Source organism: Lipotes vexillifer, unplaced genomic scaffold, assembly GCF_000442215.2.
Source record: "Lipotes vexillifer unplaced genomic scaffold, Lipotes_vexillifer_v1.1 scaffold371, whole genome shotgun sequence".
NCBI classification, from domain to species: Eukaryota; Metazoa; Chordata; class Mammalia; order Artiodactyla; family Lipotidae; genus Lipotes; species Lipotes vexillifer.
In genome coordinates, this window is record NW_006786304.1 from 2,804,696 (window position 1) to 2,817,281 (window position 12,586).

Sequence of the window (12,586 nt, forward strand, 5' to 3'; positions counted from 1 at the left end):
GGGTCCGTGGGAATTCTCTTTGCTTTCCACTCAGTTTTGCTATGAACTTAAAACTCCTCTAAAAAGTATTTTTCTTGATGGCATAAACTTGTTAAAAAAAATACATACGTGTTGACGTGGGTCCATGGATCAGTGTCTGAGAGGGTTGTCTCTGGGTTCCCTAAAACTGTGTGAGAAATATGGTGTGTATGACATTTTTCTGAGTGTGGCTGTAGCTTTAATCAGATCCGTGAAGGGAGCCCCTTCCTTCCCCAGGTTGTGGGATATGGGGGGGGGCGGCGGCAGAGCACCAACCTGTCACCCCAAACCCCAAGGTTCCTCCAGACAGCGGAGATGGTGAAGCCCTCCACCCCGTCCCCCAGCCATGAGTCCAGCAGCTCGTCAGGCTCCGATGAAGGCACTGAGTACTACCCCCACCTGGGTGAGAGGCATTCCGGGCGCTGCACTGGTGGGCAGGGGAGAGTGGGGGGCGGAAACCGGGAGTACTCTGGGGAGGGGGCGCTGGGAGGAGCACCTGTGGGGGTTGTGAGGAGAGTCAAAAAGGATTAGCTGCCACTTCCTCTGAGGGTCCCCCTGGCCATCAGGGCGTGACCCCCGAGTCCAGCTCTGGCCCCTCTATCAGAATGGGAGCCCCTTGGGGGCAGGACCCTAGTCTGCCTGTTTCTGGGTCCATGGCACGGGGCTCAGGGAGTGAGTGTGGCGGCGGCCCCAGTGGCGCCACGCACCCTGTTCACCCTGCTTGGGCCCCTGCTTGCGCATCCTTGGTCCGCTCTGTCCTTGCCCTGCGCTCTGACGCACTGCTCCTCTGCAAAGATCCGACTCATTTATGACACCCCAGGCAGGGTCTTCCCTGCTTCCTCCCCCTGGCCCAGCCCCTGGTCTTTCTGCCAGGCTCCTGAGCACGTGGCTGTCAGACTGGGGACTTCCTGAGGGCAGAAACCAGCTCTGACTCATTTCTCTGGGTCCCCAGCGCTTCCCAGCACAGGGCCTGGTACTAAAGGGAAGTTACTTATCATGTAAATACAAGTGATCTGAACTCAGGGGCAGGGCCCTCTGGTCTTTGGTGTGAGAAGGGGAGTCCGAGTGGTGAGTGGCAGTGGCAAGCGCGAGCTCCCCGTCTCCTCCCACCCGCAGTCTTCCTGCAGAACAAAGCTCGCCGGGAGGACTTCTGCCCTCGGAAGCTGCGGCAGATGCACCTGATGATTGACCAGCTCATGGCCCACTCCCACCTGCGGTACAAGGGTGAGGGTCCCCCAGCCACCCCCGAAGCTGGCCAGTGGCCTCCTGGCTCCCAATCCAGTCCCATAGCCCGGCCCCCAGACCCGTCCCCTGACCCCAGCTTGACCACCCTGCGCATACCTCCCCCGGCCCTGCAGCACTGTGCCTGCAGCCTCACGGGTTCCCTCCGCCAGGTACGCTGTCCATGTTACAGTGCAACGTCTTCCCTGGGCTCCCACCCGACTTCCTGGACTCCGAGGTCAATCTGTTCCTGATGCCCTTCATGGACAGCGAGGCAGAGAGTGAAACCCCCCCAAGAGCAGGTACGGTTCCACCTCGAGGGGATCTGGTCCGTAGGGAGACACGGCCCACCTGGTTAGAGGGAGACACAGGCTGCCCCGGTCTGGGGGTGACAGGGACCCGCCCTGGTCTGAGAGGAGACTCAAGCCTGTCCCTAAGGTGCTCAGACCCTTCCGTAGGAGCATGTTTCCGAGTCACGGGAGAACGGGGGGACCCGGGCCAGGGCTGAACTCAGAGGCGCTCCTGGCAGCCAGGATGCTGTTGACGGGGAGGAAGGGCCTCTGTCGGCGGGCTGCCCCCTTCCCCTCCGCTCCTAACTTCTGACTCTCAGGACCCAGTTCCAGCCCACTCTTCTCCCTGCTCCCTGGGTACCGGGGCCACCCCAGCTTCCAGTCCTTGGTGAGCAAGCTCCGGAGCCAAGTGATGTCCATGGCCCGGCCGCAGCTGTCACACACGATCCTCACCGAGAAGAACTGGTGAGAGCGCTCAGCAGAGGAGTCAGTGCGAGGGCCCCAGCTCGGCCGTGTTGAGGGTCTCGGAGGCCTCTCCACACCTCAGCTTCCCTTCCTGGAGCGCTCATGAGTGCTACCATCTTGTTGCCGTTCCATGCGATTTTGAATCCCAATCAGCCGGGAGGGTGTAGATCTTGTCACCGGTTGTACTAGTGGGGAGGTTCAGGCTCAGAGAAGGAAGTGTCACGTAGCAAGGTCATATGCACTGTGGTTGGGTGTCACTTGACTGCAAGGAGTAGGGCCAGTGAGCCCAGTCAAGTTTAAAGATTTATTCTGAGGCCCTGAGTGCAGAGAGCATAGCTGCGCCGGAGAGGAAAGCGGAAAGGAGCCGCGGGAGCCGTTCTCCAGGCCCCGCCTCCCCCCACCAGCCCCCTCCCCTGGGAGCCTCTGCCTCTGGCTTTCTCCACCTTCCTTCACAAAGCCCTGCGCTGCCGCCCCAGCCCCGACTCTACGCGGCTCTCTGTGCCCGGAGCCCACAGCAGTGCTGCCACAGACCCGGGGCCGCCTCATCTCATTTTCCAGAGAAGCAGAAACTTGAGAAGTTGCTGCAGCTTGGCTCCCGGGTCTGTCTGCCCTCAGCTGTGGGCAGGAGGCGGGGCGGGGCGTGCAGACACAGCCCCACTCGGGAGCTCTGTTTCTCTCTTTGGTCTACACCAGGGCCCAGCGGGCAGGGGAGAATTTGGCAGGTGGGAGGGTTATGCAGCTGCTAGACATTTCTGATCATCACAAGACTCTGGAGGGATATAGAGATAGACCCCTACCCACAAAGGCCAGCACTGAGTGGAGCGGGAACCACTTTGGGCCCAGAGGTGGGCGCTCGAGGACTGCACCTTCACTTCCCCTGGGGGAGGTGGGGGGATCAGGCCACCTAGCATCGGCGTTGGCATCTTCCCTGTATCCCAGGCGTTATAGTCATGCGGGGGCCGCAGCCAGGGCAGCTCTGACTGTTGACCTCCCCTCACAGGTTCCACTACGCCGCCCGGATCTGGGACGGGGTGAAAAAGTCCTCCGCCCTGGCAGAGTACAGCCGCCTGCTGGCCTGAGGCCAAGGGGAGGAATGTCTCGCAGAGAACCCCCTTCCGGGCCCCCAGTGGATGGCGAGGGGCACCCACGTCCTCTCCCCGCGGGGCGGAGAGTGGCAGCAGGCCTGATGGACAAGGGACCGTGACTTCCTCACCCGGAGACATGAGGTGTCCAGGGCCGGTCCCCCATCCTCAAGGGAGCGTTGTTCAGGGGGTGACTTTGAGATCCCGCCCCCTGCCTGGACGAGGTAGCCCATCATCAGCCCCCACAGGGACAGGTGGTGGGAGGAGCCTGAGTGGTCACCAGGAAGCCCAGGCTCCATGTTGGCCTCCCTCTGCAGGGAAGGAGCAGCAGGTCCCTCTGCCCTGACTCCAGGCCCCTGCCTGGAAGGTGAGGCAGGGTCTGGGAGCTCTTTATTGGGGCAGATCCGGTGGCTGGAATAAAAACAGTCATGCAAGCCTGTTCTGGCGCTCATCTTCCCCCTCCCCAGCGTGCTGTCCTGGGAATCCCCCCCAGTTCTGGGTCCCAGCCCTTGGGGGCAGGTTAGCCATGGCCTCCCATTGGAGCCTGAATGAACTTCCCGTGGGCACATCCACTGTAGGTCAGAGAGTTGTCAGGGGTGCTTAAAGACCAGTCTTTGCTGCAGAGGAAGCCTCTAGAAAGGGGTATGCTATTTCCTGGGGTGATATCAAGCCTCCCGTCTCTGTGTGCCATGGAGAGGAAGATACAGGGCCCTCGTTTTCTGCTCACTTGAAGACGGTGCCTTCCTTTTGGTGAAATGCCTAGTTAAATGCATTGCCTAACTCAATTCGTTAAAAAGTAGAACACGTCCTTAGTTAAATACAATTAGTCAATATAGTATACTGTCACTCGGTATCCACAAGGGATTGGTTCCAGGACCTCCCATAGATACCAAAATCCTTCGATGCTCAAGTCCTGTATATTAAACAGCATAGTATTTGCACGTAACCTACGCACATCCTTCCATCTACTGTAAGTCATCTTCTAGACTAGTTAAAAATCCTAATCCATGGGCTTCCCTGGTGGCGCAGTGGTTGAGAGTCCGCCTGCCGATGCAGGGGACGCAGGTTCGTGCCCGGTCCGGGAAGATCCCACGTGCCGCGGAGCGCCTGGGTCCGTGAGCCATGGCCGCTGAGCCTGCGCGTCAGGAGCCTGTGCTCCGCAACAGGAGGGGCCACGCCTGCATACTGCAAAAACAAACAAACAAAAAAACCTAATCCACCAGTCAGTGCTATGTAAATAGTTGTAAATACCATGTAAATGGTATGTAAATGGTTGCCAGCACTTGGAAAAGTCAAGTTTTACTTTTTGGAACTGTGGAATTTTTTTTTCAAATATTTTCAATTCAAGGTTGGTTGAATCCATGGATGTGGAACCCTCGGATACAGAGGGCCAACTGCCCTTCCCCTTTGTCAAAGCAGGTTCTACCCTTGTTCAAACACTCATATGTTAGCCTTACACACGGTGGCTTCCTTCCTCTCTGAACCTCAGCTGCTCTGGCTGAGAAATGGTCCCTCCCTTTAACCCAGAACCTACCCTCAATTAAATACACCATACAGTTCAATGTAGTACCTATCCTCACCTGCTCAGTTAAATACGGTACATCATCCTAGTTTAGTGTTTCCCAAAGTATGTCTCCGGATTGGTCTGTTCACCACACCCTAATCCCAAACTAGTCCTGGCCCTCAAATCATACCACTCCACCCTTCAGTAAGGCAGTTGGTTCCAGTCCAACCAGCTGATCTGGTCTGTCCATCACCCCCCATGCCACTTTGGTCTCCCTGGCTTCCCCCTGCCCTCTGACATACCCTGTATACAGTCCTGGTGTCCAGGTCGTGGGAATCCCGGGGTCTTTTGAGAAAAAATGGACAGCTGAAGAGGGTAGAGTAGGGGTCAGTAAAGAAAGCAGTCAGGCCAGAGAAGGTCTGGCCAGAAGTGGGGAGTCTGCAGACCCCAGGTCTGGGAGGTACGAGGCCCAGGTCAGGCTCTGACCCTGCCACCACTGGCTGAGAACCTCCCTTCATGACCCCCCCAGGCCCTTGAGAGCTGTTCACTGCCCTCTTATGGAAATGCTTCTGCATCCGTTGCCGCCGTGCCCCGATCTGCACGGACACCTTTCTGGCCGCTCTCTCCAGCCTGACAGCTGGCTCTTCTCTGCCTTATCAGAACTTAGCACTCCCGTGTGCCGTTCCCTCCCGCTGCTTCCCAGGGGAGTGCTGGTTGGTGTGTGGGTTCACCAGAGTAGGGAAGGTGGGGGCAATGCCAGCGAGACTGTGAGACCCAGGGCACAGAAGCACGAGAGCACACGGGCGCAGTCCAGGAGAGTTGCCGCTGAGTTTCTTCCTTCCCGTCCCCCAGTGCCACCCAGCCTGGGCACAGGTGGAGCCTGCGTGCTCCCAGCCCCTCACTGCCACCTCCAGCTGGCCCAGGCTCAGGGCTGGGATCCTTGACTGGATTTATCTGGGAGCTTGTGTTCGGGGTTGTCGAGGGAGGCCTCAACCAGCACGCTCTAGGTGTCCACATCCAGGGAGGTGCGGAGCATCGGTAAACAGTGGCGAAGGAGAGGCCGCAGGCGGCCAGGGAGCCCAGGATGGGCACGTTGAGGGGCTCCTGGTTGAACGCCGAGGCATCCCCGGAGGCCTGGCCCAGCAGTTCTGCCACCAGCACCTCGGTGATCTTGGTCTTCGGGCCCTGTAGCGCCTCCAGGATCTTGTGCAGGGGCCGGCCCGTCTGCTCTGCCAGCCTGACGAGGGAGCCCTCGTCCAAGCCAAAGCTGTGGCAGTAGCCCTCCAGGGAGTGGGTGAGCGTGTGTGTACAGGTCACAGGCCACTTCCGGCACGCCCGGCACGGGCCTCGGGTTGGCCCCACAGGCCACCATGGCCACCAGCCAGATGTGCTGCCGTAGCGAGGCCGCCTTCCGCTCCAGCATGGGCTTGGAGACGTTGGGCAGGGCTACCAGGAACGCGTGCTGCTTGTGGCTCTCTAGGCCCCTCACCATCGACTCCTCCAGCAGGCGGAAGGCGCACTTGCCCAGCTCAAACATGGACAGCAGAAAGACCCTGGGGTCCTTGAGGCCCTCCGCCGCAGGAGACAAAAGCACTTTCAGTGGGTTTCTGCACCAAGCCGACCCAGCTGTCCTGAGAGCTGCCTGGGTGCAAGCTGGGTCTACACAGCATGTGGCTTAAGACCGTCAGCTCTGGAGCTAGGCTGCCTGAGTTCAGATCCCAGCCTCGCTCCCTGCGCCCTGTGTGGCATCAGGCTAGTTACCAGACCTCTCTGGGCTTTCCTGTACTTATCTGTAAAACCAAGGGATGATTGTAACCTACCTCCTAGGGATGGCATGGTGGTGAACTGAGCTGGTGAAAGTGGTCCGTGGCCGCTGGTGAGCCCTCAAGAAACGTTAGCTGCCGGCCGCGACGCGTTGCCAGCATCTGCATGGGCATGGGCGGATAGCATTTGCACTGCTCTAACTTGACCAATGCATAAGCCAGTACCTACCCTTTTTTTTCCTTAATGCAAGTGACTGGTCTCCATCACAGGTGACTGAAATGGCAGCTGTAAGCAGCATTTCACCATGGGAGCCGGGTGACCCTGGGCGTCCCCTCACCCCACTGTGGGCCTCGGTGGGAAGATGCAGGGGAAGGGGGAGGCAAGCCCTCAAGAATCCAGCCCCCCCAAAATAAATAAAAACTAAAAATTAAAAAAATAAATAAGGAAATAGGAATTTCCTGGCAGTCCTGCGGTTAGGACTCTGTGATTTCACTGCCAAGGGCCCGGGTTCAATCCCTGGTTGGGGAATTAAGATCCCACAAGACGCTCGGCCAAAAAAAAAAAGAGAGAGAATCCAGCCCTCCAGAACCCGCCCCTCACCCTCCAGCCTCTGCACACAGTCGTCCCGGATCTGGATGAGCACCCTCTCCTCCGAGAAGGAGCTGGGGCGGCAGCTGCACAGGGCGGCGGTGTCCACATCCACCTTGGAGTGGATGCAGTAGAAACGCTTGCCCCGCTGCCCCGGATCTCAAGGGCCAGCTGGGCATGGTCGGCAGCGAAGCTCTCCAACGTAATGATGAGAAAGAAGTCGTACTGGCCCAGCAGCACCCGCTGGAGGTATTTGTCAGCCCGGAAGGCGTGTGCGCCTATGCCCAGCAGGTCCCAGATGACAATGTTGGGGTACTTGGGGGTGCGGGTATGGCGTGGGGTCCACGGTCATTTCCACCACACCCGTGCAGGCCGAGGTGGGGTCCTCGCCCCCCCAGCCCCTGGATGGCGTTGACAAAGGTCGACTTGCCTGAGCCCGTTCCCCTGGTAACACCAATGTCCAGCCCGACGTTCTCCCGAGGATGAAGCATAGATTGTAATTTGGCGGCTACTGCTGGCAGGTCCCCCGCCTCAAAGGCCTCCCCCAGAGCCCTGGTGCCCTTCGAGAGGCATGATTGGAAGGCTTTGCTTGCCATGGGCTGCCTGACCCCCAGCTCTCCGTCTTCAGGACTTGATGACCTCGGACAGGACAGGTAAGGGAGTATTTTCACTCTGAGCTGCCCTCTCTTCTCCACATCCCTCAGCTTGCCTGAAGTATTTTCGGCATCACCAGTAATAGCACTGAGAGTTTTACAAGATGCCAGGCCCGGTGCTAAGTGCTTTATTTAAGTTCGCATTTATTCATCACCACCAGCTTCTGCTCCTGGAGTATCTCGTCAAATCCTCAAAACAGCCAGAAAAGATTCCCTCCCTCCCTCTCCACATTTGGCATTGAGACGATAGATCACTTGCCCAAGGCCTCCAGCTGATTCCTGGGGATATTGGGAATGGGGCTGAAGTCTTTTGGTACTGGAATTCAAAGTCTTAAATTTGGAGGGGCATTTACCATGCACCAGGCACTGGGATCAACCATAAAGGGCAGTGATTAAGAGCTGGAATCTTCATCATTGCTGGTAATTATAGATCAGGTTTTATTTGATGTTTACTCTGGGCCAGCCACTGTTCTAACCATATACATGATTTCATCAAGTGCCCATTCTACAGAGCAGAAAACTGAGGCTCAGGGAGATAAAGGTCCCTTGCTAAATGTCTTACAGCCTGCACCAGAACCAGGATATGGGCCAGCTCCCTCTGATCCTTTTGCCATACAACCCCCCCCCAAAATCTTTGCACAGCTAAGCCCCCACTACGTGCCAAGACCTCTTTGGGTGCTGCATTTCCAGCACTAGCAAAAGAGACGGGTCTAGTGCATTTGTGGAAACATTACTCATCCTCGTTGCCTGGCTCCTGAGTACATGCGTGTGCTCAGGAACCACAGGGCACACCTAGGCAAGCCCCGTCCTGCCTCTAGGCCTCCGAGGCCTCACCGGTGTGATGGACGGGGCAGCCACGTTTACATCCTGGGATTGCATGACGGCGTCTAATCCCAGCCGTGCCAGGGACTTGCGGGGTGACCTGGGGCAAGCCATATCCCCTCTGGAGCCTTTATTTTCCCCTCTGTGAGGGGGGGATGGTGTCAGTTTCCTCACCTGTGGAGTGGAGAGATGACTCCTCCGAGCCCTCCCAGCTCTGCTGTTTTAGGAAGACTCGGGGTCTTACTGCTGGTGAGGTTCAGGAAGAGGCCAGCTTGGGAAGGGCTTGGAATATCGGGCTGAGCTTGACCTTTATCTGTGGGTAGCCATGGAAGGGTTCTGAGCAGGGAAGGGAGGGGTCCGAAGTGGACATTAGAAAGAGCCCCCCTGGGAATACCCTGACGGTCCAGTGGTTAGGACTCCACGCTTTCACTGCCGAGGGCCTGGGTTCCATCCCTGGTTGGGGAACTAAGATCCTGCAAGCCATGTGGCGTGGCCAATAAATAAATAAATAATAAAAATCATTTTAAAACGAGCCCTCCGTGGCCTTACGGTGCATGAGATTGGGGCCTGGGAGACAAGGTGAGGGGCTGGGGCAGGACCTAGGTGGGAAGGGGGAGGCCTCAGCTGAAACAGGGGCTGGGGGTTGAGATGGGAGGTGGGAAAGGGAAGGATGGAGGCAGAAGGGACAGGACGAGGCCACCCGTTGGAAGCAGGAGACAAAAGTCACCTAGGCTGTCTCTCTTAACCTTAGGCCCAGTGTGGTGAGAGCAGGCCTGACCTTTCCATCTCAGCCACTTGGGGTCGGTGAGTCCTGTGCTTAGGATGATGTCTGAGGGTCCACAGGTATAGGGATGTGGGCTGTGTTTTTGAGAATGGATTTGGAAGGGACCTTCTTTCTTGTGCATCTAAGGGGTCTGGGATATCCCTACCGTGGTCCCTCGCACCTCCTTTGGTGCCAAAAGGTCCACATGAACCCCAAGTAGTCCTTGCAGAGCCAATGGGAGGCCTTCTGGGAAGAGGGGAATCTTTTGCAAAGCACAGAGCTCTTCAGCAAAGAAAATTGGCACCGCCATTAATCCTCCAGGTAAAAGTGGACCCTGTTAGTCTGTTTCCCAGAGTCAGGGGTAATTTGAGGCCCCCAGAGGAGGCTAGAACCTTCACCAGGTCCTGGAACACCCTCAGGGAGTATTAGTGAGGCCACCTTCACAGCACCAGAGCTGCCTTCTGAATTCCTGGAAACTCACCCTTCTCTGCACCTAAATCCCACCTTTCCCTGACCCTCATCCAAGCCCACAGATGCTCTTGGGGCAATCCCTGTCCTGTCCAAGCCCCCCAGTCTGGTGGTCCATTTTTAAACATGCATGACCCTTGACTCGGCATGTGAGTTTTGGCTTGAGCAGATAAGGGTGTCAGATTCACTTCTGCATCCAGCCAAACAGCCAAGCACAGAGCCAGAGGATGTGCCAACCAGTTGGGTTCCCAGGGTCTCCTGGGCCAGGCTAATACTCAGTGTGTTACACACCCTCTGTCGTTCAAAGCCTCATGCAGAAATCCCAACAGGCGCCCTCACTGTCAGACCCGTGGCCTTTCAGCACCATCCCCAACATCTGCACCCAGCCATGCAGCCACGCACACACAGACCCGGAACCCCAGTCTCAGACAACTATTCACGATCGTAGACCACAGCATCCAAATCACAGAGACGTACCAAGATTCCTCCCAATCACAGATACACCAGCAAGCTCACCGCCACACACATCCACACGCGGACCCACTCACCATCTTTCTGAAACGAGACTCGTTCTAGGTGGCTGGTTGCGCCCCTGCCTCTTCCCTCTTTGCATGCTTACAGAATTGCCCACCTGTCCTCTCACCACCTCCACTCTCATTCTGTTCCCCCAGGTTCCCCACGGTTCCCCGTGGCCACCTGGCCTCCCCTCTCCCTGCCACCCACTCCCACCATCACTCACAGGCAGCAGGGCTGGCCCAGGATGTCCCATCTCCCCCTCCTCTGTTTAACCCAGTTGCTAGGCACCATCGTGCCGATCCCGGGCACGCATTGGCCGCCCCTCTCCCACCAGAGCAGGACTTCGGGACTCTGGGGTTCTCAGAAAGGGACATGAGATTGCAAGCCCCAGTGCCCACTCAGCCACCCACCCAAGTTGACAGTGGGCTCCTGTCTTGGATCCAGGCTGGGCTGTCCTGTCGCCCCCAAATCCCTCATGGTCACTTGGGGACCAGGGAGAGAGAGACTATTAAAGAGCCCTGACCCCCCCTCCTCCACCGTCCATACCTTGAACCTCTCCCTCCCAAGATCAGTTCCTATCCCAGGTTCGGGACTTGGACTTGGGCCCACCTGCCACCCTCAGCCCTCCACACCCCGCCCCTCGGCAACTGCAGCTCTCATTTTCACCACATCAACCTTTTTTGTCTGTTTGGTTAGTTTCGGTAAGGCTTGGTTTGTGGGCGAGGCAGAGGGTTGGGGGCCGCACTTTCATTTGTCTTCCGACAAATCTCGCTTCTTCCAGCTGTCGAGCATGTACTTGAGAAGGAGGCCAAGCTTCTGGCAGGTCCAGAGCGAGTCTTCCTCGCCGCTCCCCTCCCCGGATCCCCGCTTTTCCATGCCGTTGTCACCAGCTGCCTGCAGGCTGACCTCAGGCTGGGACCCCTCCTCCTCCAAGGCCTTGATGCAGACCTGCTGGGCATCTTCGGCCATCTCGTTGAGGCAGCCCCGGAGCATGGTGTAGACGGTGCCGAAGCTGATGCCCCCCAGCCACCAGCGTTCCGAACAGGGGGATGCCCTTCTCAAAGGCCCAGCCACCCTCATGGCACCGTCGGACGACTGGGAGTAGAGCCGCAGGACAGTCTCGGGAGAGTCCTCGTTGGCCAGCAGAGAGAGGATGACCGAGCGCAGGTCGCCTGCCTGTTTGCCCACGTGCTCGGCCAGCTTGGCTAGCAAGTCGTCGTCCAGGCCGAAGAAGCTGCGATGGTAGCCGCGCAGCGAGCGGACAGACGAGCAGCGTATTGTCGTAGCCGGCCGCCAGCCGGGCCCGGGCAGAGCCTGGATGACGCCCAACACCAGGGCCGTCTTGAGCACCTGCTCCTGGAGCGTGTCCGTCTAATTCCGCAGGGCCTCCAGCGAGATGTCAGGCAGCGACAGCAGGCCGGCCTGGCGACGGGGCGCGGGCAGATCGTGCTCCCAGGCGGACACGAGCAGCGGGAAGTCGTGGCGCGCGGGCGAGGGGTTGGACACGAGGAAGACGCGCGGGTCGTTCACGCCGGCCCCACGCAGCCGCTCGGCGCAGTGCTCGCGGACCTCCCGCAGGGCCGCCGCGTCGCTGATGCCCGAGGGTCGCTGGGTGCGCGTGGCCGCCAGGTCCTCGTCTACCTTGGTGCGCAGGATCTCGGAGGCCAGGCGCGTCTCCACGGCGCCGCAGCGGCGGGGGGAGACCCGCAGGAAGAAATCATAACGGCCGAAGTCCACCGGCTTCAGGTACTTGTCGGCCGGGCAGCCTGGAGGGCCGGCCCCCGGCAGGTCCCACAGGGCCACGTCTGGAAACTGCGGGTGCGGGTAGGGCGAGGGCTGCATTGCGGTCTCTATGACGCCAGTGAGGGCCGCGCCGGGGTCCTCAGCGCCCAGGCCGCGGAGGGCGTTAATGAGGGTCGACTTGCCTCCCCAGACTCGCCTGCGACGCCCACCTCCAGCCGGGTGCTCTCGGAAGAGGCCAGCAACTCCCGGAGGCAGGAGGCGGCCTGGGGGATGTCGCCCGACTCGAAGGCGGTGCGCATGGCCTCCAGCTCTTCCTTGGCCATGAGGATGGTGTTCTCCCCCTCCCCGGGCACCGCTGGCAACTTCGAAGTGGCCATGGTGACCGGCGGTTCAGAGGGCGCGGGGGCTGTGGGAGAGTCTCGGACGGACACGTGATCCTCAGCGTCTGCGGGGGAGCGGGGAGAAGGGAGCCATTCACCCCTCCCGGGCCTTGGCGTGGGGCAGGGAGAAAGACATACCAAGGATACAAGGGGAGTCCCTCTGGAGCCCCGCAACCCTCTCATTCTCAAAAACCCGGGGTACGTTTTGGACACAAGGTAGGGGGCTTTGGAGTTTGGTAGACCCAGGTTCCCATCCCATCTCTGCCACTAATTTGCTGTGTGGCCTGGGGCAAAACAAGGCACCTCTCT

General features: G+C 58.8%; 2 protein-coding genes and 1 pseudogene across 2 annotated transcripts in view; 1 reads left to right on the forward strand and 2 right to left on the reverse strand.

Annotated features, from left to right (window-relative positions):
- The window catches only part of SMG9 (SMG9 nonsense mediated mRNA decay factor), an 18,934-nt gene extending 15,419 nt beyond the window's left edge, over positions 1-3,515 (forward strand). The window contains exons 10-14 of the mRNA XM_007458570.1: positions 315-421; positions 1,135-1,242; positions 1,413-1,541; positions 1,850-1,994; positions 2,995-3,515. Of these exons, the coding sequence (XP_007458632.1) occupies positions 315-421; positions 1,135-1,242; positions 1,413-1,541; positions 1,850-1,994; positions 2,995-3,073 (568 nt within the window). The 3' untranslated portion in view covers positions 3,074-3,515. The remainder of the gene's footprint in view (positions 1-314; positions 422-1,134; positions 1,243-1,412; positions 1,542-1,849; positions 1,995-2,994) is intronic.
- A 1,990-nt stretch (positions 3,516-5,505) lies between these two features.
- Positions 5,506-8,464, reverse strand: LOC103072408 (interferon-inducible GTPase 5-like; annotated as a pseudogene).
- A 2,437-nt stretch (positions 8,465-10,901) lies between these two features.
- On the reverse strand, positions 10,902-12,274 carry LOC103086743 (interferon-inducible GTPase 5-like). The gene is given in 4 exon segments (XM_082931123.1): positions 10,902-11,177; positions 11,179-11,222; positions 11,225-12,082; positions 12,085-12,274. Coding segments are annotated over 4 exon segments (1,368 nt in total).
- Positions 12,275-12,586: the final 312 nt, after the last annotated feature.